Source organism: Natator depressus, chromosome 9 (assembly GCF_965152275.1).
Source record: "Natator depressus isolate rNatDep1 chromosome 9, rNatDep2.hap1, whole genome shotgun sequence".
Classification (NCBI taxonomy): domain Eukaryota; kingdom Metazoa; phylum Chordata; order Testudines; family Cheloniidae; genus Natator; species Natator depressus.
In genome coordinates this window covers 47,526,710-47,549,229 of record NC_134242.1, presented here as the reverse complement: position 1 = coordinate 47,549,229, position 22,520 = coordinate 47,526,710, and the positions used below count along the sequence as shown (strand labels likewise).

At 44.8% G+C, this 22,520-nt stretch overlaps 1 protein-coding gene and 1 long non-coding RNA gene across 5 annotated transcripts in view; one reads left to right on the top strand and one right to left on the bottom strand.

Moving 5' to 3' along the window:
* The window catches only part of LOC141994067 (uncharacterized), a 62,701-nt gene that overhangs the window by 23,713 nt on the left and 16,468 nt on the right, over positions 1–22,520 (bottom strand). The gene's annotated exons all lie outside the window — the stretch shown is intronic.
* EFHD1 (EF-hand domain family member D1) overlaps positions 14,368–22,520 on the top strand; it is a 37,708-nt gene continuing 29,555 nt past the window's right edge. Inside the window, exon 1 of the mRNA XM_074964069.1 lies at positions 14,368–14,731. Within this exon, the coding sequence (XP_074820170.1) occupies positions 14,421–14,731 (311 nt within the window). The 5' untranslated portion in view covers positions 14,368–14,420. The remainder of the gene's footprint in view (positions 14,732–22,520) is intronic.

Below are 22,520 nucleotides of genomic sequence, written 5' to 3'. Positions count from 1 at the left end.
TAGGAAATGATTACTGAAGAGTGGTCAGATGGCTACAACTTCAGTCACTACCAGAAAGAACTGGAGTTGAACTGGTCACTTAAAAATGAGCATCTCTATCCCACTTCCAGTCCCCTGAAACATTCTGTACTTCTGTAACCCTTTAATTGGTGTATAAATATTTAAAGCGTGTGTAATAGTATTAATGGTTATATAAGTCTGCAAAATGAAAATCTCTTAATTTACAAGTAAAACACTTGAAAAGATTATCCCATCCTGTAAACCATGTGATATGACGTCTGTGATGTGTAGGCTTATGGGCTATGCAATCATATACAGGAATAGTCAACAAGCAGACCATGGGCCAAATCTGGACTGCCAGATGCTTTTGAATGGACCCCAAAATCTTTTTATTTACTACTTATTATCATAGTAGTTTTTTAAAAAAATTTCTGGAGTCTGAACTTTGACTATACTTTGATCAAGAAATTTGGAGCTTGACTACCCCAATATGGCATGTTTGGAAACTGAAAGAAAACTGTCTAGAACAGCACTTTCTCTCTTAGATGTCGGAATCTTATTTCAGAATAATATGGGGTATCTTCCACAATTTATAGGAGCAGGGAAATAGAAAGATCATCACAGGTTGAAGAGATGAAAGTAGGACAATCTACACCAGGTGTTCTCAAACTGGGGGTCGGGACCCCTCACGGGGGCTGTGAGGTTCTTAAATGCGGGGTCACGAGCTGTCAGCCTCCACTGCAAACCCCGCTTTGCCTCCAGCATTTATAATGGTGTTAAATATATAAAAAAGTGTTTTTAATTTATAAGGGGGGGGGTTGCACTCAGAGTCTTGCTATGTGAAAGGGGTCACCAGTACAAAAGTTTGAGAACCACTGATCTACACTTTATTATCCCTGCTCGTGAGTCAGTTTGGTGCACATACACCAGAGGGCACCCTTGTCCCATGCTAATGAACTCACATAGGTGTCAATATCACTAGTAAAAATAGTGATATGCTTTCAGTGAGCAATTGAAAAAGTCCTTACATCAAGAGCTGGATTCCGATTGCTGTGTAACCCTAAAGTAACTATTTAGAAAAGCTGGACGTGCACAAGTCCATGGGGCCGGACGAGTTGCATCCGAGAGTGCTGAAGGAATTGGCGGCTGTGATTGCAGAGCCCTTGGCCATTATCCTTGAAAACTCGTGGCGAACGGGGGAAGTCCCGGATGACTGGAAAAAGGCTAATGTAGTGCCCATCTTTAAAAAAGGGAAGAAGGAGGATCCTGGGAACTACAGGCCAGTCAGCCTCACCTCAGTCCCTGGAAAAATCATGGAGCAGGTCCTCAAAGAATCAATCCTGAAGCACTTACATGAGAGGAAAGTGATCAGGAACAGTCAGCATGGATTCACCAAGGAAAGGTCATGCCTGACTAATCTAATCGCCTTTTATGATGAGATTACTGGTTCTGTGGATGAAGGGAAAGCAGTGGATGTATTGTTTCTTGACTTTAGCAAAGCTTTTGACACGGTCTCCCACAGTATTCTTGTCAGCAAGTTAAGGAAGTATGGGCTGGATGAATGCACTATAAGGTGGGTAGAAAGCTGGCTAGATTGTCGGGCTCAACGGGTAGTGATCAATGGCTCCATGTCTAGTTGGCAGCCGGTGTCAAGTGGAGTGCCCCAGGGGTCGGTCCTGGGGCCGGTTTTGTTCAATATCTTCATAAATGATCTGGAGGATGGTGTGGATTGCACTCTCAGCAAATTTGCGGATGATACTAAACTGGGAGGAGTGGTAGATACGCTGGAGGGGAGGGATAGGATACAGAAGGACCTAGACAAATTGGAGGATTGGGCCAAAAGAAATCTGATGAGGTTCAATAAGGATAAGTGCAGGGTCCTACACTTAGGATGCAAGAATCCAATGCACCGCTACAGACTAGGGACCGAATGGCTAGGCAGCAGTTCTGCGGAAAAGGACCTAGGGGTGACAGTGGACGAGAAGCTGGATATGAGTCAGCAGTGTGCCCTTGTTGCCAAGAAGGCCAATGGCATTTTGGGATGTATAAGTAGGGGCATAGCGAGCAGATCGAGGGACGTGATCGTTCCCCTCTATTCGACACTGGTGAGGCCTCATCTGGAGTACTGTGTCCAGTTTTGGGCCCCACACTACAAGAAGGATGTGGATAAATTGGAGAGAGTCCAGCGAAGGGCAACAAAAATGATTAGGGGTCTAGAGCACATGACTTATGAGGAGAGGCTGAGGGAGCTGGGATTGTTTAGTCTGCAGAAGAGAAGAATGACGGGGGATTTGATAGCTGCTTTCAACTACCTGAAAGGGGGTTCCAAAGAGGATGGCTCTAGACTGTTCTCAATGGTAGCAGATGACAGAACGAGGAGTAATGGTCTCAAGTTGCAATGGGGGAGGTTTAGATTGGATATTAGGAAAAACTTTTTCACTAAGAGGGTGGTGAAACACTGGAATGCGTTACCTAGGGAGGTGGTAGAATCTCCTTCCTTAGAGGTTTTTAAGGTCAGGCTTGACAAAGCCCTGGCTGGGATGATTTAACTGGGAATTGGTCCTGCTTCGAGCAGGGGGTTGGACTAGATGACCTTTTGGGGTCCCTTCCAACCCTGATATTCTATGATTCTAAATCAGGGGAAAGTGTGTGACATATCCAGCCTTCTCTTCCCCACCCCTTCAGACTGTGTAAAACTTGTCGTCCTGGTAACAACACTAAAACAAAGGGAAAGTTTGTACTACAATTGCATTATCCTATTTGTAACATATTATGTTTCACTTTCAAACATTCAGGGTCACCAGCTGTGTCCATGTAACTGGTAACTAATCTGAGATTAAGCACTGGGTGTCATTAGACTACCCGTATTTCCTAGGACAGACTACTTTTCACCCTGCAAGAGAATATCTGAGACCACAGAGTCTGCAGCAGTGGGGCTCTTCCATGCGTACAATAGTTCTGCTAAAATATTCTCCACGTTTTCCAGCCCAGGGGAGTCTTCCCTCCCTGTTCAGTGGTCAAACAGGCAAGAGCTCTCAAAGGACGGCTATGGGGGGTGGGTGGGCAGGGGTTAGTCAGGCCTTGGGACTGACTCATTACAAGACCAATATGCTGAACTTTATTGATGCAGATATTTTAGAGGTTTAATCTTAAGAACGGCCATACTGTGTCAGACCAAAGGTCTATCCAGCCCAGTATCCTGTCTACTGACAGTGGCCAATGCCAGCTGCTCCAGAGGGAGTGAACCTAACAGGTAATGATCTAGTGATCTCTCTCCTGCCATTTTTCTCCACCCTCTGACAAACAGAGGCTAGGGACACCATTCCTTACCCATCCTGGCTAATAGCCATTAATGGACTTAACCTCCATGAATTTATCTAGTTCTCTTTTAAACAATGTTAAAGTCCGAGCCTTCACAACCTCCTCAGGCAAGGTGTTCCACAGGTTGACTGTGCACTGTGTGAAGAAGAACTTCCTTTTATTTGTTTTAAACCTGCTACCCACTAATTTCATTTGGTGGCCCCTAGTTCTTATATTATGGGAACAAGTAAATAACTTTTCCTTATTCACTGTTTCCACACCACTAATGATTTTATATACTTCTATCATATCCCCCCTTAGTCTACTCTTTTCCAAGCTGAAAAGTCCTAGTCTCTTTAATCTCTCCTCATATGGGACCCGTTCCAAACCCCAAATCATTTTAGTTGCCCTTCTTTGAACCTTTTCTAATGCAAGTATACCTTTTTTGAGATGAGGAGACCACATCTGTATGAAGTATTCAAGATGTAGGAGTACCATGGATTTATATAAGGGCAATAAGATATTCTCCATCTTATTCTCTATCCCTTTTTTAATGATTCCTAACATCCTGTTCGCTTTTTTGACCGCTGCTGCACACTGCGTGGACGTCTTCAGAGAACTATCCACGATGTCTCCAAGATCTCTTTCCTGATTAGTTGTAGCTAAATTAGCCCCTATCATACTGTATGTATAGTTGGGTTTTTTTTTTCCAATATGCATTACTTTACATTTATCCACATTAAATTTCATTTGCCATTTTGTTGCCCAATCACTTAATTTTGTGAGATCTTTTTGAAGTTCTTCAGAGTCTGCTTTGGTTGTAACTATCTTGAGCAGTTTAGTATCATCTGCAAACTTTGCCACGTCACTGTTTACCCCTTTCTCCAGATCATTTATGAATAAGTTGAATAGGATTGGTCCTAGGACAGACCCTTGAGGAACACCACTAATTACCCCTCTCCATTCTGAAAATTTACCTTTTATTCCTACCCTTTGTTCCCTGTCTTTTAACCAGGTCTCAATCCATGAAAGCATCTTCCCTCTTATCCCATGACAACTTAATTTACGTAAGAGCCTTTGGTGAGGGACCTTGTCAAAGGCTTTCTGGAAATCTAAATACACTATGTCCACTGGATCCCTCTTGTCCACATGTTTGTTGACCCCTTCAAAGAACTCTAATAGATTAGTAAGACATGATTTCCCTTTACAGAAACCATGTTGACTTTTGCCCAACAATTTATGTTCTTCTATGTTTCTGACAATTTTATTCTTTACTATTTTTTCAACTAATTAGCCTGGTACTGACGTTAGACTTACCGGTCTGTAATTGCCAGGATCACCTCTAGAGCCCTTTTTAAATATTGGCATAACATTACCTATCTTCCAGTCACTGGGTACAAAAGTTGATTTAAAGGACAGGTTACAAATCATAGTTAATAGTTAACCTTCAGTGTTTAAAATGACAGGTTTCAGAGTAGCAGCCGTGTTAGTCTGTATTCGCAAAAAGAAAAGGAGTACTTGTGGCACCTTAGAGACTAACAAATTTATTTGAGCATAAGCTTTCGTGAGCTACTTGCATCCAATGAAGTGAGCTGTAGCTCACGAAAGCTTATGCTCAAATAAATTTGTTAGTGTTTAAAATGTGCCCCAAAATACTAATACCCAACTAGCAAACATGCTTTCCAGATAGATACTTCAACATCACCCTTGAGCAAAAGCCTCAATCTGTGGTGCTAGTACTGTGCCCTGGAAGCTTAAAAATGGGGCTCCTTAGTACAGTACTAGCAGGGGAAGTGAGTACTAGAGTCCAGGGGCCTGTGCTGAGAACACTACTACCAGCTCACAGCTACTTCCTTATCTTAGTGCTTTGTGATCTAGGTGATAAATGCTAATGACCTAAGTCTTCAGAAAGGACTAGTGATTTGGGATGTCAAATGTGACACACAAAAGCTTATTACCTGGATCACCTGGGTTGCTCTTTACTGCTGTCAGGGGTGAAGGGTACTTGGAGGGTCATGGCTAAATGATGTCTGAGCTGTGATAAGACTCAGGACAAGAGTTGGGGGGGAATGTTTGATGCTGAGGACACTTTAATGAACCTTAGCTGGAGGGGACAGTAAGGGTATGTCTTCACTGCAGCCTTAACCCCAGGCTCTTACCCAAGGATGACCCCAAACCACCCTACTATCGCCAGACAAATCTTAAACCCAGGTTTATGTGTAGCTCTAACCCATCTATTTTGCAGTGAGGCTTCATGTGAAGCCTGGGTTATGGAGCTTGGGTTTGTGATAGTCTTCTAATCCAGTGTTTCCTCAACGACCAGTCTGTGGACCGGCACAGGTCCCTGGGATCTCCCTCACACAGTTTAAGAAGGTCCCAGGTATCAACAGGGTTGAAAAGCACTGTTCTAATCCATTCCCACAATTCCCTATGAGGTGGTAGGCAATGTATTTTTCAGCCCTTCTACCTACTCACCACATATCCACAGGAAACTATCTGCTGACTTTTATATACATGGTCAGCATTTACCCCTCATTCTATGTGGCCTACTCTACTTCTGCCCAGCCAAACAGCGTGAGGAGATGCCAGCTGGTAAAACCCCCATACACTGTGAAGCTAGCTGGCTAGAGGATCACAACAGGTTTCTGGTTATCCTCTGGTTTCAATACAGCAAGGAATGTGACTTTTGGCAGATGTGCCCAAATCAGCATCTCTACAGGAGCATCTCAAAGAGCCTGGTGGAAGAGTGGAGATGGCAGTCCTGTGTCAGAATTAAACCTCAAGGGGGCCAAAGAGGCCAGGAACCACAGTGGAGGAGGCCCAGTGGCAGAGGGGATGAAGGAGCAGGTACAGACCCCAAAACAGAAAGTGCAGCCAGTTGGGCTAGGGGATGTCCTGAGGCCATATTCAGAAGATCTCTTTAGGGGTGGGAACAGGTTGGAGAGAAGGGGGCAGTGGTGCCAGAGCCACAGCTGGGTAAAAGGCCCCCACTATCTTTATTGCTCACTTTGGGGTCTGCAACCTGTTGACCAACAGCTTTGGCACCTGCTCCAGCACCAGATCCCGCTCCACCCCTGGCACCATCACCTGCAGACACCTTCACACTCCCATGTCCTGCAGCCACTGGACAGACTGGGACCTGGGAGGGCATCAATTAGAACTTCTGGCATGGCAGTGTGCACAGAGAACTGTACCCGGTTTGCTCTACTCCTGTACAACCAGGGGGTAAGAAGAACTGTTACATTGGAGATTGCCAATTCCATTACCAGTGAGCCAATGCTGCTAGGGATCACTGTTCAATTTACAAGGCAAAACAATGTTCCCTCTAATTTTTGACAGGCCGTGTGTGCAAAAAATTTCTTCTGTGCAAATTTTTGTGCTTCTGTACAAATGTTTGTGCGTATGGTGTTTCGCAGTGTGCACGGGGTTTAGGATCTGTGTGCATGCGCACATGCGTACAGTTTAGAGGAAACAGTGCATGCAACCCTTGACAATTTTTCTTACCATGTGTGCACAGGCACTGACTTTTGTTTTTGCTGGCGAGTGCTTTTGAAGAGGTGTGTGTATTTGCGGGGCAGAGGGTGGCTCTGCCGGTTTTGGGAGGAGGCTATTTTCAGCATATTTATACACTTCTTTCATATTCTAGTTATTGAATGTGTGTCTATCATTGGTATCTTAATGTAATCATTATTAAAATAGTAATGAACTACATAATTACATTATCATGAATTACAATATATAAAAATCATTGCACTCACCTACAAGCTATCTTCACTAACGTCCCAGTTTAAAGACATTGCATCTCACTGTAACTTTCTGGATGAAACTGTCAGCAATCTTATTTAATCTCGTTCCCTGGTACGGTCTTGATGCATGTTAAGGACAGCTACATTATTCAGTCACGTCTGTCCCATTGATGACTGGAGATAATTTTTAAGTCTTCGGAGGCTGGAGAATGCAGTGCAGGATGATACTGGCACAGTGAGAAGGATTCTTATAAAATTTGCAGTACTCTGGAAGTATAGTGCTCAAATGTTCATTCCCTTCCGTTTTTAAAAATGACAACATCCTCAACACTGGAGACTGTTATATTTTTCTGCAGAGCTATGTCCAAGAACATGTCACGGTGTACTTTCAATCTCTGTTTATATACGTTGTCTGCATAAAAGTCTGTTACTTGTTTGATTTTAACCATCTCACTGCCAGTCGCAAACTGTATTTTCACAAACTGTTCCTTTTGTGTCAAATGCTCTTGAATGTCAGATTCAAATCTTAAGTCAAGACTCCCCGTTACCGGATTGAAAACTTCATTAAGTAATTTTCCGTGCACATCCATAGGTGTAGCAAAAATATGCACACTGCTTCCTTCATCAGTTCGCCTTGATGCTTTCATTACATTAGGCAGGCAGGGCTCCTCAAGATTCAACTGTTCAGCCTTTGCAGAAGCTTCTTTCCACAGATCCTCAAAACCATTGTTTCTCAATAGCTGAAGCATCTCAGAGGAAAAATCATTCTTTGTGCTTCCTGAAACTTCAGGCTGATTTTCTGTAGATTCGTGTTAACTAATTCTCCTTGGTCGAGAATAAGTAGAACCAGTTGCAGATTGAAAAATGTCTCAAACTTATGAAGTTGAGTAACAAATCCATGAGCTTTTCCTCCAGTATCAGAGAAACAAGTGCTATCAATTTCCTCCAACAAGGTCAGCAGCATACCGTAGTTCGAAGCCACCGATCTCAGGCATGTAGCATGTAGACACCACCTTGTGGGGCAGAAAGAGCAAAGACATGGAGCAGCAGGAGCTTCTGCTTCTTGTAAGGTCTCAAAGCTGGCCACCTTTTTTTTTTTTTTTGGAGAGCTTCTGATAAAACCAATCAACTCACACATTAGAGATAAGAAGTTCTGAACAGGCTGTATTTGTTGCATCACATCTTGCACAGCCGGGTTTAATGAGTGTGCCATACAGTGTACATACACAGCTCTTGGTTCTTCGTGCTTGGTCCTAACTTGTATGCCAGTCAATACACCACTGTGCTGACATTTGCGGCCCCATTGTAACTCTGTTCTCGACATTTTCTAATGTCAAAACTGAACCAGAGCAGTGCATCCTTCACTATAGTAAACAGTGTATTAGCATCAGACAGAGGTGTTTCATAAAATCCAAAGAAAAGCTCATCGACAGAAAAATCATCTTTAACTATCATCTCAAAAAAAGGTACACTGGCATTAGAAAAGGTTCAAAGAAGGGCAACTAAAATGATTTGGGGTTTGGAACAGGTCCCATATGAGGAGAGATTAAAGAGGCTAGGACTTTTCTGCTTGGAAAAGAGGAGACTAAGGGTGAATATGATAGAGGTATATAAAATCATGAGTGGTGTGGAGAAAGTGAATAAGGAAAAGTTATTTACTTGTTACCATAATATAAGAACTAGGGGCCACCAAATGAAATTAGTGGGTAGCAGGTTTAAAACAAATAAAAGGAAGTTCTTCACTCAGTGCACAGTCAACCTGTGGAACTCCTTGCCTGAGGAGGTTGTGAAGGCTAGGACTATAACAGGATTTAGAAGAGAACTGGATAAATTCATGGAGGTTAAGTTCATTAATGGCTATTAGCCAGGATGGGTAAGGAATGGTGTCTCTAGCCTCTGTTTGTCAGAGGGTGGAGATGGATGGCAGGAGAGAGATCACCTGCTAAACCCAGGGTTGTGAGTTCAATCCTTGAGGGGGCCATTTAGGGATCTGGGACAGAAATTGGGGATTGGTCCTGCTTTGAGCAGGGGGTTGGATTAGATGACCTCCTGAGGTCCCTTCCAACCCTGATATTCTATGATCATTAGCTGTTAGGTTCACTCCCTCTGGGGTACCTGGCATTGGCCACTGTCAGTAGACAGGATACTGGGCTGGATGGACCTTTGGTCTGACCCAGTATGGCCATTCTTATGTTCTTATTAAACATATGGACACTTGCTCTTTAACAGAACTGTCTGCTGTTTCCTCAATTATAAGTGCGTAGTAAAGTCTTTCTTGAACAAATATGGATAGCTTTTGCAGCACATCATTTGACATCAGGGTGAGTATTTCGTTGATGATTTCATGAAACATCCATTTATAAGATGTTCGCTGTAGCCATCTCTTAAGCTCGGGTACATTCTCAGCATGCAAATGTAGCAATTGAATGAAATTCAGATTTTCATCTGTGTGAAAGGCCACTACCTGTGCTGCTAAAACCTGCAACAAATTTATAATTTTCAGCAGTGAAATCCTTGTATGCTGCATATCAGGTTTTTTGCCTGCCAACATAAGGCTATCTACATATTCTTCTTTTTCAGACGCAGATACATTCTGAGCAGCAGCTTAGTGTACACAAGACTTTTCATGGGATGAAAACCTTTCTAATGCTTTGTTCCATGAGCAAAACCCATTATTCACAAAAGCTGCTAATGATTCTTTGTCTCTACTTGTAAATGGGAGAAAATGTCTAGCCATAGCTGCTTTGCAGCAAAGAGAGCAGGAAACACAATCCTTCACACTACCATATTCTGTCCATTTATACTGCGCACATCCTCCCCAACTCTCTAGAAAAGATCTCCCTTTGCCTCATTTTTCTTTGGTGTTTTGTTTGCTCTCATTGTTATCAAAACTACTGGTAGCAGATTCAGCAGTCAGATCGTCCACTGTTGTAGCAGATTCTACCGTATTTGCTGAAGCACTTTGAGTTCCTGAAGGTTCCCCGCTGTTGGTTTTTCAACACAAATTTATCCATCTTTCAACCTGGCCCTACTCACATCCATTACTTAACCGTGAATAACAGTATACTACAGTATACTATATACAGGGTCTAATAATTTCGCCTTCCAGTTTCACTGCGTGCCATGTACATGCTCTTGCCACCTACTGGTGCCATTGTAAAATGTCAGTTTAAGACAAAGTAACTTCCAACTGACATCTTTAATAAACTTATCACATAAAAAAACAAAACATTGTGGCTCATGAGCCCTGGAGCACTCATGAAGTTGGCACCTATGCATGTTTGACCTCTAGTTATTTCCTGCTGGGATGCCTATAATAACTCTAAATCGAGGGGTTGGTATTAATTTTTATTTTTTAATAAAGATTTTGTTGTACACTAAACTAGTGTGAGTGCTTGGGAAAAGAGGAGGCAGGAGGCTTATCCAAAGTTTTTAATAAAGTATCAAACTCTTATAATTGCTTACAAGCAATAGCAAATACAGTGATCTGCATACTGCAAAAATACATAGTTTATCATATTTCTGCAATAATGTCACCAGGTGATGTGAAGCTACAGGTACACCTACCATCGCTTATGTCTCTTACTTACCCACATCCAGCTCCAGTGATGACAAGTGCACTTTCTGTTTTCCTATATTAGGCCTGCTAACCAGTCATGGCTTGAGCCTATTCCTGGCAAAAACTCTCTCCCTTTATCCTTGCAGATGTTGTACTGCATACCACACTACTATGGGATTGGGCATAGGGGAGCCCCATAGTTTTGTAGGCAGTGCTATCTTGCCTATACAGTAGAACCTCAGACTTACAAACACCAGATTTATGAACTGACCAGTGAACCACACACCATATTTGGAACCAGAAGTATGCAATCGGGCAGCAGCAGCAGAGACCAAAAAAAAAAAAAAAAAGCAAATACAGTACAGTACTGTGATAAATGTAAACTACTAAAAAAAAGGGAAAGCAACATTTTTCTTCTGCATAGTAAAGTTTCAAAACTGTATAAGGCAATGTTCAATTGTAAACTTTTGAAAAAAACAACGTTTTGTTAAGTGTTAGAGTTAAGAACAACCCCCATTCCCAAGGTATCTCAGGTTCTACTGTACATTCTTCCACCATCCTGTAATGGCTCAGTGTCTCTAAACAGTCTTCTGTCATCAGGATTGGGTTTTATAAGCCCGGACTGTAAAAACTAAGTGGAGACCCCTAAAAGTAACAGTGATACTGACCAAGATCTGCAGAACGATGGAGCAGTAGCCTTTCCATTTGACAATCATGCACTCCTTGTAGTGGGCAAACTATAGGCGCATGTGCCACTGATGACTCAGCACCATTCAGGAAACTATTCTTTCAAATCCAGCTAATCTAGTAGGGCAAATATAGTGCCAATCTATAAAGAGGAAAATAAGGATAACCTGCGGAATTACGAACCAGTCAACTTAACTTCAGTACCCAGAAAGATAATGGAGCAAATAATCAATACATTTGCAAACACCTAGAAGATAATAAGGTTATATGTAACAATCAACATGGATTTGTCTGTCAAGAACAAATCGTGTCAAACCAACCTAATAGCTTCCTTTGACAGGGTAACAAGCCTTGTGGTAGATGTGGTATATCTTGACTTTAGTAAGGCTTTTGATACTGTCCCTCATAAACAAACTAGGGAAATGCAGCCTAGATGGAGGTATGAAAAATGTGGGTGCATAACTGGTTGGAAAAGCATTCCCAGAGAGTAGTTATCAGTGGTTCACAGTCAGGCTGGAAGGGCATATCAAATCGGGTCCCACAGGGATCGGTCTTGGGTCCAGTTCTGTTCAATATCTTCATAAACGATTTAGATAATAGCATAGAGAGTACATGATGTTTGAGGACAATACCAAGCTGGGACAGGTTACAAGTGCTTTGAAGGATAGGATTCAAATTCAAAAAGAGCTGGACAAACTGGAGAAATGGTCTGAAGTACGTAGGGTGAAATTCAATAAGGACAAATGAAAAGTACTCCACTGAGGAAAAAACAATCAATTGCACACATACAAAATGGGAAAAGACTGCCTAGGAAGGAGTACTGAGGAAAGGGATCTGGAGGTTATTGTGGATCACAAGATAAATATGAGTCAACAGTGTAACGCTGTTGCAAAAAAACCAAATATCATTCTGGGCCATAGGCGCTGACTCTGTGGGTGCTGTGGGGCTGGAACACCCACGGGGAAAAATTAGCAGGTGCTCCACACCCACTGGCAGCCAAGATCTCCCCCCCCGCGATCCCCGAGCGTGGAGTCCCCACTCCTCCTCCTCTCTGGACTTCCCGCCCGCTGCCTAACAGCTGTTTGGCAGTGCTTAGGACTTTCCGGGAGGTGTAGGGAGGAGTAGGGATGTGGCGTGCTTGTGGGAGGAGGTGGTAAAGAGGCGGGGTGCGGGTGGGGACTTGGGGGAAGGGGGTGGAACTGGGGCAGGGCCAGGGTGGTGCATGGGTGGGTGGGGGGGTTGAGCACCCATAGGGCAGAGGGCAAGTTGGCACCTATGTTCTGGGCTGTATTAGCAGGAGTGTTGTAAGAAAGACACAAGAAGTAATTCTTCCGCTCTACTCTGTGCTGATAAGGCCTCAGCTGGAGTATTGTGTCCAGTTCTGCGCACCACATTTCAGGAAAGATGTGGACAAATTGGAGAAAGTTCAGAGGACAGCAAAAAAATGATTACATGTCTAGAACACGTGAACCATGAGGGAAGATTGAAAAACAAACTGGACATAACTGTTTTCAAGTGCATAAAAGGTTATTACAAGAAGAAGGGTAAAAAATTGTTTTCCTTAACCTCTGAGAATAGGACAAGCAGTGGCCTTAAACTACAGCAAGGGTTGGACATCAGGAAAAACTTCCTGTCAGGCTAGTTAAGCACTGGAACAAATTGCCCATGGAGTTTGTGGAATCCCTGTCTTTGGAGGTTTTTAAGAACTGGTTAGACAAACACCTGTGAGGGATGGTCTAGATAATAGTCCTGCCTTTAGTGCAGGGGACTGGACTAGATAACCTGTTGAGGTCCCTTCCAGTCCTACACATCTATGATTCTATTTTGGGTATATTAGCTATGTCTACTACCTGTTGGTAAACCACAGCAATATTTGCTTCACCAGCCTCCACCACAGTACTGATAGTTGACCTGCCTGCAGCAGATTAGGGTAGCCAGCTTCCAGATGGCAAGAGGAACCAGCTGCTGGACTGGTATGGCTTCCTACAGTTGTGTGTCCTCATGCTGGCGTGGCAGGGTAAGTATCTCAGCTCCATGGAAATGACATTCCTCATGCTGTGTAGGCTGCTGAGCCGTGCCTGGCACAGGAAGGAGAGTCCATTCAGCAGGCACCCAGGACAGGGCGCAGGGGGCACATACAGGTGCTATCCTGGGCCCTGCAGAGGAATGGGCCTGCTCCCTCAGGGTGGGCAGCCCCAAGCATAGGCTGGGCTGATGCTAGAGTAGGGCTGGGAGGTGCCCACAGCTCAAAGCAGAGCCAGCTGCTGTACGTTTATCAAGGTCCTCCAGAGGTGAGCTGACCCCTGCCTTGCCCACAGTGCTGGCCTGCGCAGCAGTGTCCGCTCAGGGTGGGGTGGAGAAGGCTGATCTGAAATGGATGTGGGGGAGTGGGGTGGGCAGGGTGTGGGGGGAGGAGGATAGGGGGACTAGGGCAAGAGGGCAGGGCAGGGTGTGAGGGGAGTGGAGCAGGGCAGGGGGAGGAGTGGGGTGGGAGAGCTGGGCAGCGTCTGGTGCAGACTGGGTGTGTGTGTGTGGGGGAAGTGGGGTGGGAGAGCTGGGAATGGCAAGGTGTGAGGTAGGCTGGTTTTGGGGAGAGTGGGGTGAGCTGGGCAGGGGGTGGGGGCTGAGTGGGGTGGGAGAGCTGTGCAGGGTATGTGCAGGGGGACTGGGACAGAGCTGGGTGTAGGGGGAATGAGGTTGGGGGGCTGGGTCGGAGCGGGGAGTGAGGTGGGCTGGGCTGGGTGTGGGGGGAGTGGGGCAAGGGATAGGGTATTGGGGTGAGTGAGGTGGACTGGGGGTGGGAGGGGCTGGGCTAGGAGTGGAGTGAGCTGGGCTGGGTCAGGGTGTGTGAGCTAGTGGAGCTGGGTATGGAAGGGGTTGGGCTAGGAGTGGGGGGCTCGACTAGGAGAGGAGTAAGTGGGGCATGTCCGGAGAGCCTGGCTTTCGGGGCTGTTTCTGGGGCCCCCAGTGCCAGGCACGCGAGGGAACTTTCCGGCGCGTCCTTAACTCTCCGCCCCGCCCTGCCCCTGGAGCCTGGGAATAAAGTTCAGGGGCGGCCGCCGGGCGCGGGTTGGGAACTCGCCGTGTGAGCGCAGGGCGGCTCCCGCCTGTCCCCAGCGCGCCTCGCCATGGCCACTGACGAGCTGGCCCAGAAGCTGCAGCGCCGGCTGCTGCTAGAAGAGAGCGGCCCGGAGCCCGCGCCCGGCGGGGAGGAGGCAGCGGCGGGCTGGGGGGCCGGCCCGGCCGGCCAGGAGGAGGAGGAGAGCAGGAGCTCCATGCTCGCCAGCGCCGACTCGGAGCTGGGCGCCAAGCTGAGCCGCAGACAGGACATCAACGATGGCACGGCCCGGCCCCGCCAGGCCAAGGTCTTCAACCCCTACACCGAATTCAAGGAGTTCAGCCGGCGACAGATCAAGGACATGGAGCAGATGTTCCGACTGTAAGCAGATCTCCGCGCCTGCCCCCTACCCCAGCCGGCCGCAGAGCGCCTGCCCCTGGCTAGCCGCCGGCCGTGCGAGTGCTCAGGGGGCTAGCCCCGTGCCCCTGTTGTGCCCAGGACGCGGGGTGCCTTTGGCTGGCGCCGGTGAGCGGGCGGGCGGACTGGCTGGCTGAGTTTTGGGGAGCGGTCCTCCAGCCCCAGTGTGGCTGGCGAGAGACACAAGGGAGAGGGTGACTTCGGGAATCCTCTGCAGACAGGCCCTGCTGAGTCCTGCTCGAGCTCTGACCGAGCTGAGAGCGAAACTAGCATTTAAAATGTGGGTTCTTGCATTGCAGCCCTTAACACACTTTACGGATGCGAATGAATGAGGTTAGGTTGCTCTGACTCCGGGAATTGATAGGCTTAATTGGGCTGCTGCTGACTGTGCATGAGACTCCAATTGCAGAACCTAATGTATTTGCATCGGAGACCAAAACTTTTCTCCTCTCCCCCCACCCCTCCGTACCACCCGTTGTTTCTTCCTCTCTGAATCATGTCTGATTTGGCAAGTGTTTGCCACTTTATCATTCCAGAAAAGTCACATTGCAGCAGAAACACTTGACTCTTCACTACTTTCCCTGCCTCTAGCATCAAACCGCAGTTATATTTAGCATGTTCCTCTAAAAGTGACTGTTTGCCATTTGTTTTAGTAACTCAAACACTCTTTGAAAACAGGCTTTTTATGTTTGTTAACATGCTGTTTTGCAGATTCCTGAAAAATATTCCATGGCATTCCTCCAAAACTTGGCTCTGTAAAAATATAAACCTCATTCCTGTAGAATGCTTTATCTTATTTCATAACTGGGTGGTGAGCCTGAATCTTGAGTTGCCTGGAAGCAATAATAGAAGTTTACTATTGAAATAAAGGGCTTCCTTGATACTTTCCTTTTAAGTTCACCTTTAAAGCAGGCTAAGTGGAGTATTCTGCACACAAAACGAACCTCTTTTTAGTGTCTGTGATGTCACAATTGCCAGTTCTGCTGTAGTGTCTCTCCCACTGAATCACTGATATAGTGCAGTTCTTGGAAGCTGTGCTGGGTTTTTCTATTCTAAAAGCTTTTAAAACACTGCAAAAAAACTTTTAAATACACTTTGTAAACTGTTGTGTGCACAAAATGGGAAAGCTGAGCCTCAAAGAGCACTAACTCTGCTCCTTCTCTGAGTGGCTATTAACACAGCCTGTCTTCCCCACCTATTTTTCCTTCTCCTAACTTTAATCTTCCTGTTGATCTCACCCACAATTCCAGCTGTTTATCTACTACCTGGTGACTCCCTCCTTACTTCTCTCCACTCACCTGCTATAGCCCCTCTTTTTCTCTTTGTGGAAGACTGCACCAACTTTTTCAACAAGATCCTCCCACAATCCCCATGCAGATCCTTCCCTGATTTCCATTGGTGCCTGTTTGTTGTCTACCTCTGGCTCTTACCCAAAGTAACAGGTACAGGTTGATGTCTACACTGCCCATGTAAACACGCTTTATCAGTGGGGCTTCTCATGCAATTTTTTTAATCGCTCTCCCAGTGATTAAAATAAATAAATAAAACCACCCTGAATGAGTGGTGGTAGCTTTATCGCCTGGAGCTGTCTATATTGGTGCTTTTCAGCGCTTAAACGTTTGTTGCTCAAGGATGTGTTTTTTCACACCCCTGAACGACTAAAGTATAGTACTGAAATTGGCAGTGTGGAGACAGACTTTTACTACAAATCTTTCTTGCCCTCATTCTCAACTCCTCCCTCTTTCTTGTATGCATCTTCCTCTCAAAATACAAACATTCCTTGGCGTTGCCCACCCTCAGAAGCTCCACTTGCTGCTATTCTGAACTCAGAATGCCTGCGCTGCTTGTCCTGAGTTTCCCCGCTTGGATTTTCAGTTGGATTTTCTGTTTTGTTTTAAATATCTTTGCATTCAGCTCTAGCATCATGCCTATAAGAAATTATCCAATTAGTGATGGGCCTATGTCTATAAACCAATAATTATCAGTTGTGACATTACAAAGGGGTGTTGTAGCTGAGTCGGCGCTAGCTAGGGTGACTCTAGAGAATTTAAAATGATGTGTGTATTAGGGTTAGCGCTTGCGTGCGTGCTGTATGCTCCTCAAAGACGGATTAGTGCGGGGTGGAGGGCTTTCAAACCATGCTGCTGCTGCTGAAACTTTTTTTGCAGTTCATCTTTAATTCGAGTAAAACAATGGTTATTTTTGTCACCATTGTTTTGGAACAAGACCCTTTGCCAGTCGAATGAGATGCTTTGCTAATTAAACCAATTAATCTGGGGGAGGGGGAAGAAGAGAGCAAATCCAGGTGGAAATGAATGATAATGAGTCTCTTCCAGCTCAAATAACACAGACAAACAAAACAATTAAAATATAAAACATGAGAGATTCAGCAAGAGGACTGCATTCAGTTTTGGAAATCTGAACAGAGCTCTTGCCTATAAAACTTATCTGGCTGCAAAGTTCAGCAGCTGCTGGTAGCTCTGTTTAATGTGATGACTTTGGAAAAGGACGAACTCCTGTCCATTGTTTAATTGCATTGCATAGTGGCCCTCTTAGGGTTTTTTTTTTGTACATATGAAGAGGATGGGATAGAAGAATTTTCAACCTAATACACAGGAGAGTTGTGTGCACTCAGTGCAAGTCATTGTGCTTCTTCTCGTATTATGCAGGAGAAGTGCATGACCTCTTCAACTTTTATTAGGTTAAGACCAACTTTTGATTTCGTGCAGCAATTGGAAATGAAAGGCTAACTAATGACTCCTCTTGAGTAATGATGTCCCTTGGTGACAAAAGTTTCTGAGCTTTGAGTGGTGGCAATAAATCAAGTCTCAGCTGGCATCCACTTGGCAATTCTTGCACATTCTCTAAAGCAGCATTTACCTAAGTAGGCCATTTCCCTGAAGGACTGGCTCAGGTGGAGATATGGATGGGTTGGCTTCTCAGTTTCTCTGAGTGTCTACTTCAGTTTTAAAACAAAAAAAAGCTGTTATTGTTGCAAACAATTTTCAAAATATGACCCCAATTGCAGTTGTCAAAGGATAAATATTGGGGAGGGGGAAGAGTTACTTAAGTTAGGCACCAGTGTTGACGCAAGAACAAATGGATATAAACTGGCCATTAGCAAGTTTAGGCCTGAAATTAGATGAAAGTATCTAACCCTCAGAGGAGTGAAGTTCTGGAACAGCCCTCCAAGGGGAATACTAGGGCTGAAAAACTTAACTGGCTTCAAGGCCAAGCTTGATACATTTATGGAGGGGATGGTATGATGAGACTGCCTGTGATGGCATGTAGTTGATCTGCGACTGCTAGTAGCAAATATCTCTAGTGGCCAGTGATGGAACACTAGGTGCGAAAGCTCTGAGTTACTACAGAGAATTCTTTCCCTGATGTATGGCTGCTGGGTCTTGTCCACCTGCTCAGTGTCTAACTGATCGCTGTATTTGGAGTCGGGAAGGAATTTTCCCTGAATCAGATTGTCAGAGACCTGTGTTGTTTTGGTTTTGGTTTTTGCACCTTCCCCTGCAGCATGGGGTACAGGTCACTTGCAGGTTTAAACTGGTGTAAATGGTGGATTCTCTGTAACTTGAAATCTTTACATCATGATTTGAGGACTTCAGTAACTCAGCCAGAGGTTATGGGTCTATTAGTGAAGGGGACTGGTGAGGTTCTGTGGGCTGCAATGTTTCAGGAGGTCAGACTAGATGATCATGATGGTTCTTTCTGGCCTTAAAGTCTGAGTCCATTGAGTAACTCCAGTGTGGAGGGATTCTCTACAGAGAAAGCTGACATATCTGGCAAGAAAGCAGACCTCCTGTGCCTGCAAGACAGAGACAACAGCACCAAACATCCCTGGTATGCATAAAGCAGTGAGCATCAAAAGCAACACCTATAGTAGCACACTACTTGTATGTGACAAAAGATAGATGAAAAATACTGCTGTGAAACATCAATCTACAATGGAACTCTTGTGGTTGAGCTTGACCAAATAGCAGTAGTTTGTTTGCAAACCACTTAGTGAACAATTTGCATGGCCAACTGACGTTCCCCTGTCAGAAAAATCGTGCCGTGTCATAGGCGACTTCGCTAGTCACACAACCATCTGAGGATACTACTACAATGGGGAAGAAGTTGTGAAGTGGGAGGCAACAAACTAGACCTTGTTGTACAATTTCAAGGATAAATGTACCTTTCAGAGCTCATATAGGGATTGCACCCCTCATTCCGACATCTGGAAATACATCTGGAAACTCAGGCTATTGCTAGATGTTAAAGAGCAAATACAAGGATTAAGCATCAAAAATAGTTTCTTGAGGTCCAGCTTAAAGGTTACAAGCAAAACAAAAGCATTTGGGGTTAGCACAGAGGAGTCCACAAGCCATAAAGAAATAAAAAAGAAATAAACCTAATCGTGTCTTCCTAGACATTCCCTGATCTACTTACATATCTGGGCTTTCAAATGAGTAGTTTCTAGGTATGATCTGATGATTTTTTTCATACCTGGCCCAAAACTTCTTACAGCATCGCTGCTGTGTCCCCTCTCTCCGGAGAGCAACAACAGACAGACAAAAGGGGAGTCTTGTTTCACGTTTAAAAAGTTCTAGCCTTCCTATTGGCTCTTTTGGCCAGGTGCCCTCTCACTTCCTTTTACCTATGCAGGGAGGCTTTTTAACCTTTTACAGGTAAAGCAAGTAGAGAACAACTACTAAGAGGGATTTTATAGCTAGCTGGCTGGCTGGGCGTTCATAAAAGGGAGCTACCCCCACCCCTTTCATTTATCAAACATGGAGACAACGCAAATACCCAGGCTGTGGAGACGAGCTAAAGTGGTTGCACATAAACCACATATAGAACTGAACTTGCAAAGACTTACTGACCAATATCCTTACTCTGCTCAACTTACAAGCATATGACTGGATGAAAATGGGTATAATTGCATAATAGTGGAAGGGCAGCTGACTGATGACTAAGTTGGTTTCCACACAACACATTCATTCTGTGGTTAAGTTGTAAACCTAACTCAATACATTGAAGATAGCCCCTGTCATTTTGCAGGTTTTGAAGCTATCTGTTGATCTGTTGGCTGCTTATGACACTATGAACTGAAACTGGCCATTTTGAGAAATGGCAAAATGGTCCAGGTCATGTGCTCTCTGCTCAAGAATTGATGTTACTTCATCAAGACAGATGGTCAGAAAAGCAGATGGCATACTCAGTGGAATGAATTGCCCTAAGGTTCAGTACTATCACCCTTGCTGTTTATTGTCTACAGAAATAAACAGTCAGAATTCCCTGTGTGTGAAAATTGAGTGCATTCTAACTGGCCCCCTGAGTGTACTTGGAGAATACTATCACGTGTTGTTCCTGACTGCCAACCCAAGTAAGACATAAGTGTATACCTTCCACCTAAAACACAGACAGGCCAAGCAAAAAGTCCAGTCACTCTGGGATGGTACAGTCCCTTGAGTACTATGAACATCCGGTGTACACTGGGGTTGCATTAGACCGAATTCTGACATTCAAAGAGCACATGAAGTTGAAAAAGAAAGTGAACTCTAGGAAACTGGTCAACATAAACTGGGGAGCTGACCCCAAAACACTCAGAGCAACTAGTCTCATCCAGTGTTGTTCAACTCCAGAATACAGCATGCCACTATGGTCATGCTCAAGCCACGCACACAGAATTGATACTTAACTTTTTATCAATACTGTAGGTTTTTCACAGGGACTTTGAAATGGACTCTCACACTGTCACTATACTGCCTCGCAGCAGTTGCACCACTATTAGTGAGGTGGAATGCCTTCAGTAAAAAGGAGAGACAAAAACAGGTATATGATCCAAGACACACACTGCATAGATACATTCCACCACTCAAGAGGCTGAAGTCCAGAAAGAGCTTTGCCCCTGAAAATCCCTTCCCCAAAATACCATGATGGAAGGCTATAGAATAACAAAATGATGCAAAATGCTGCTGGTCTTGGAGAACCTGGTTCCTTTAAAACAACTCCCTCCAGGCACTGACCTTAAATGAAAACACTGGTGTATTCTAAATTGGGGCAGGAGCTGGGCTGGTAAAGACTGGTGACAATATGACTGAGGTGGAAGCTGAGAAATGACCCCAAATGTGATTGTGGAGAGCCTAAGCAAACACTTGGACACTGCCTGATATGGTGCCTTCTGTCAACATCCTGTTCTCCTAAGGAACTATTCACAATAAGTGATGACACCAGATCGTGGCTGCGGTTTTGGAGCAATAAGCTATGATGATGGCCTATCACACTGCTTATCAAAGCATGAAAGAGAGAATGAAATCCACTATAAAGGATCTACATATTCTTCAAGTGCTCACTTTGCGTAGGCCTTCAACACAAGTTGAAGAGGTGGCACAGTTTGCCTCCATCTTCCTAGAGAAGGCTCATCTTTTGAAAATTGGGAAAGGTTGTTTTGAAGACCAGTAAGACCAACATTGGGGATGATGATCTAGGCAATGAAACTGCCAGACAAGCTCACAAGACTGAGCCTTGTCTGTACTACAAATGCATTGCTGGTATAGTTATACTGGCTTAGCCCCCTAGCGTAGATGTTACTATGCCAACAGAAAAACTTCTTCTGCTGGCATATGCCACACCATCTCCTCAAACTGCATTAGTTATAGCAACAGAAGCACTTAGGTCAGCATAGTTGTCTACAATGGGGGTTGTGCCAGCGCAGCTGTGTCAAGTGTGGTGAGGTTTTTCCACACTCCTGCCTGACATAGCTATGCCAGCAAAATGTTGTAGGGTAGACTGAACTGAGAATGTAAGGAGTGAGGTGTCAAATTGAGGCACCCTGGAATATGCTCCTACTCACCATAAGCGCGGAGTAGATCTTCTTCATTATGGAAGTGAGATAGCACTGAAGGGAACTTAACATCTAGCTAATATGGTGAGTCAGTTTCATTTAGTTTGTTTGCTCTTGGGTACCAGCTGAGAAAACTTGAGGCACCTCCAGGAACTAATGACAAACTAGATTAGAATTCTGCAAACCAGAGAAACTGGGAAGATGGCCAAAAGCAACCCAACAGTATCATGAGTGTTAGCAGCAGCAAGAGCCAAGTGAAGGAAGATTAGAATCTGAATTACAGAGTTTAGGCATGTTGGAGTCTGTGCAAACAGGAGTCTATCTCGTAAACAAGTGCAAGTGCATAAATAAAAATGGAGTATGTAACTTCCAGAAGGAGATTGGCTAGAGAGACTATTTGGACAGATGGCCTCAGGGCAGTGACTGAAAGGACAAACTCTCAGAGGAGAGGGTATAATGGGTAGTGTTGAAGTCATCGTTGGAGCCAAATTAGATCCCCAACAGAAGCAACATGCTTTGACTAAAATGGGAATTGTGTATTCAAGTACATAGTCTGGCACTAAGAGCTCTCACTAGTTGGTGAGTAGTGCTGTACTTCTAAGGTGTCACTTAAAGTAGCCAGTGTCTTGGTATGTGGGTCTGTACAAGGACTACTGATTGACATTCTGTGCTAGTACTGTCCAAGGCTGCCTATTGACCGCTCTGATCATTCTGCTGTTTCTTGCTTCCTGCTGGTTGGTTGGTTGGTTTTGTTCTTCTCCCACAGAGCTGTCCTTCTAAGGAGGACCTGTGAAACAATTTCTCAGTCCACTCCCTTCCCCCTCCCCGAACTGTTCAGTATGATCATACATGCATGCAAAGGGGCAGCCCTGGGATTTTGGGAAGAATCTGTAATATGAAAATCTACGGCACCCC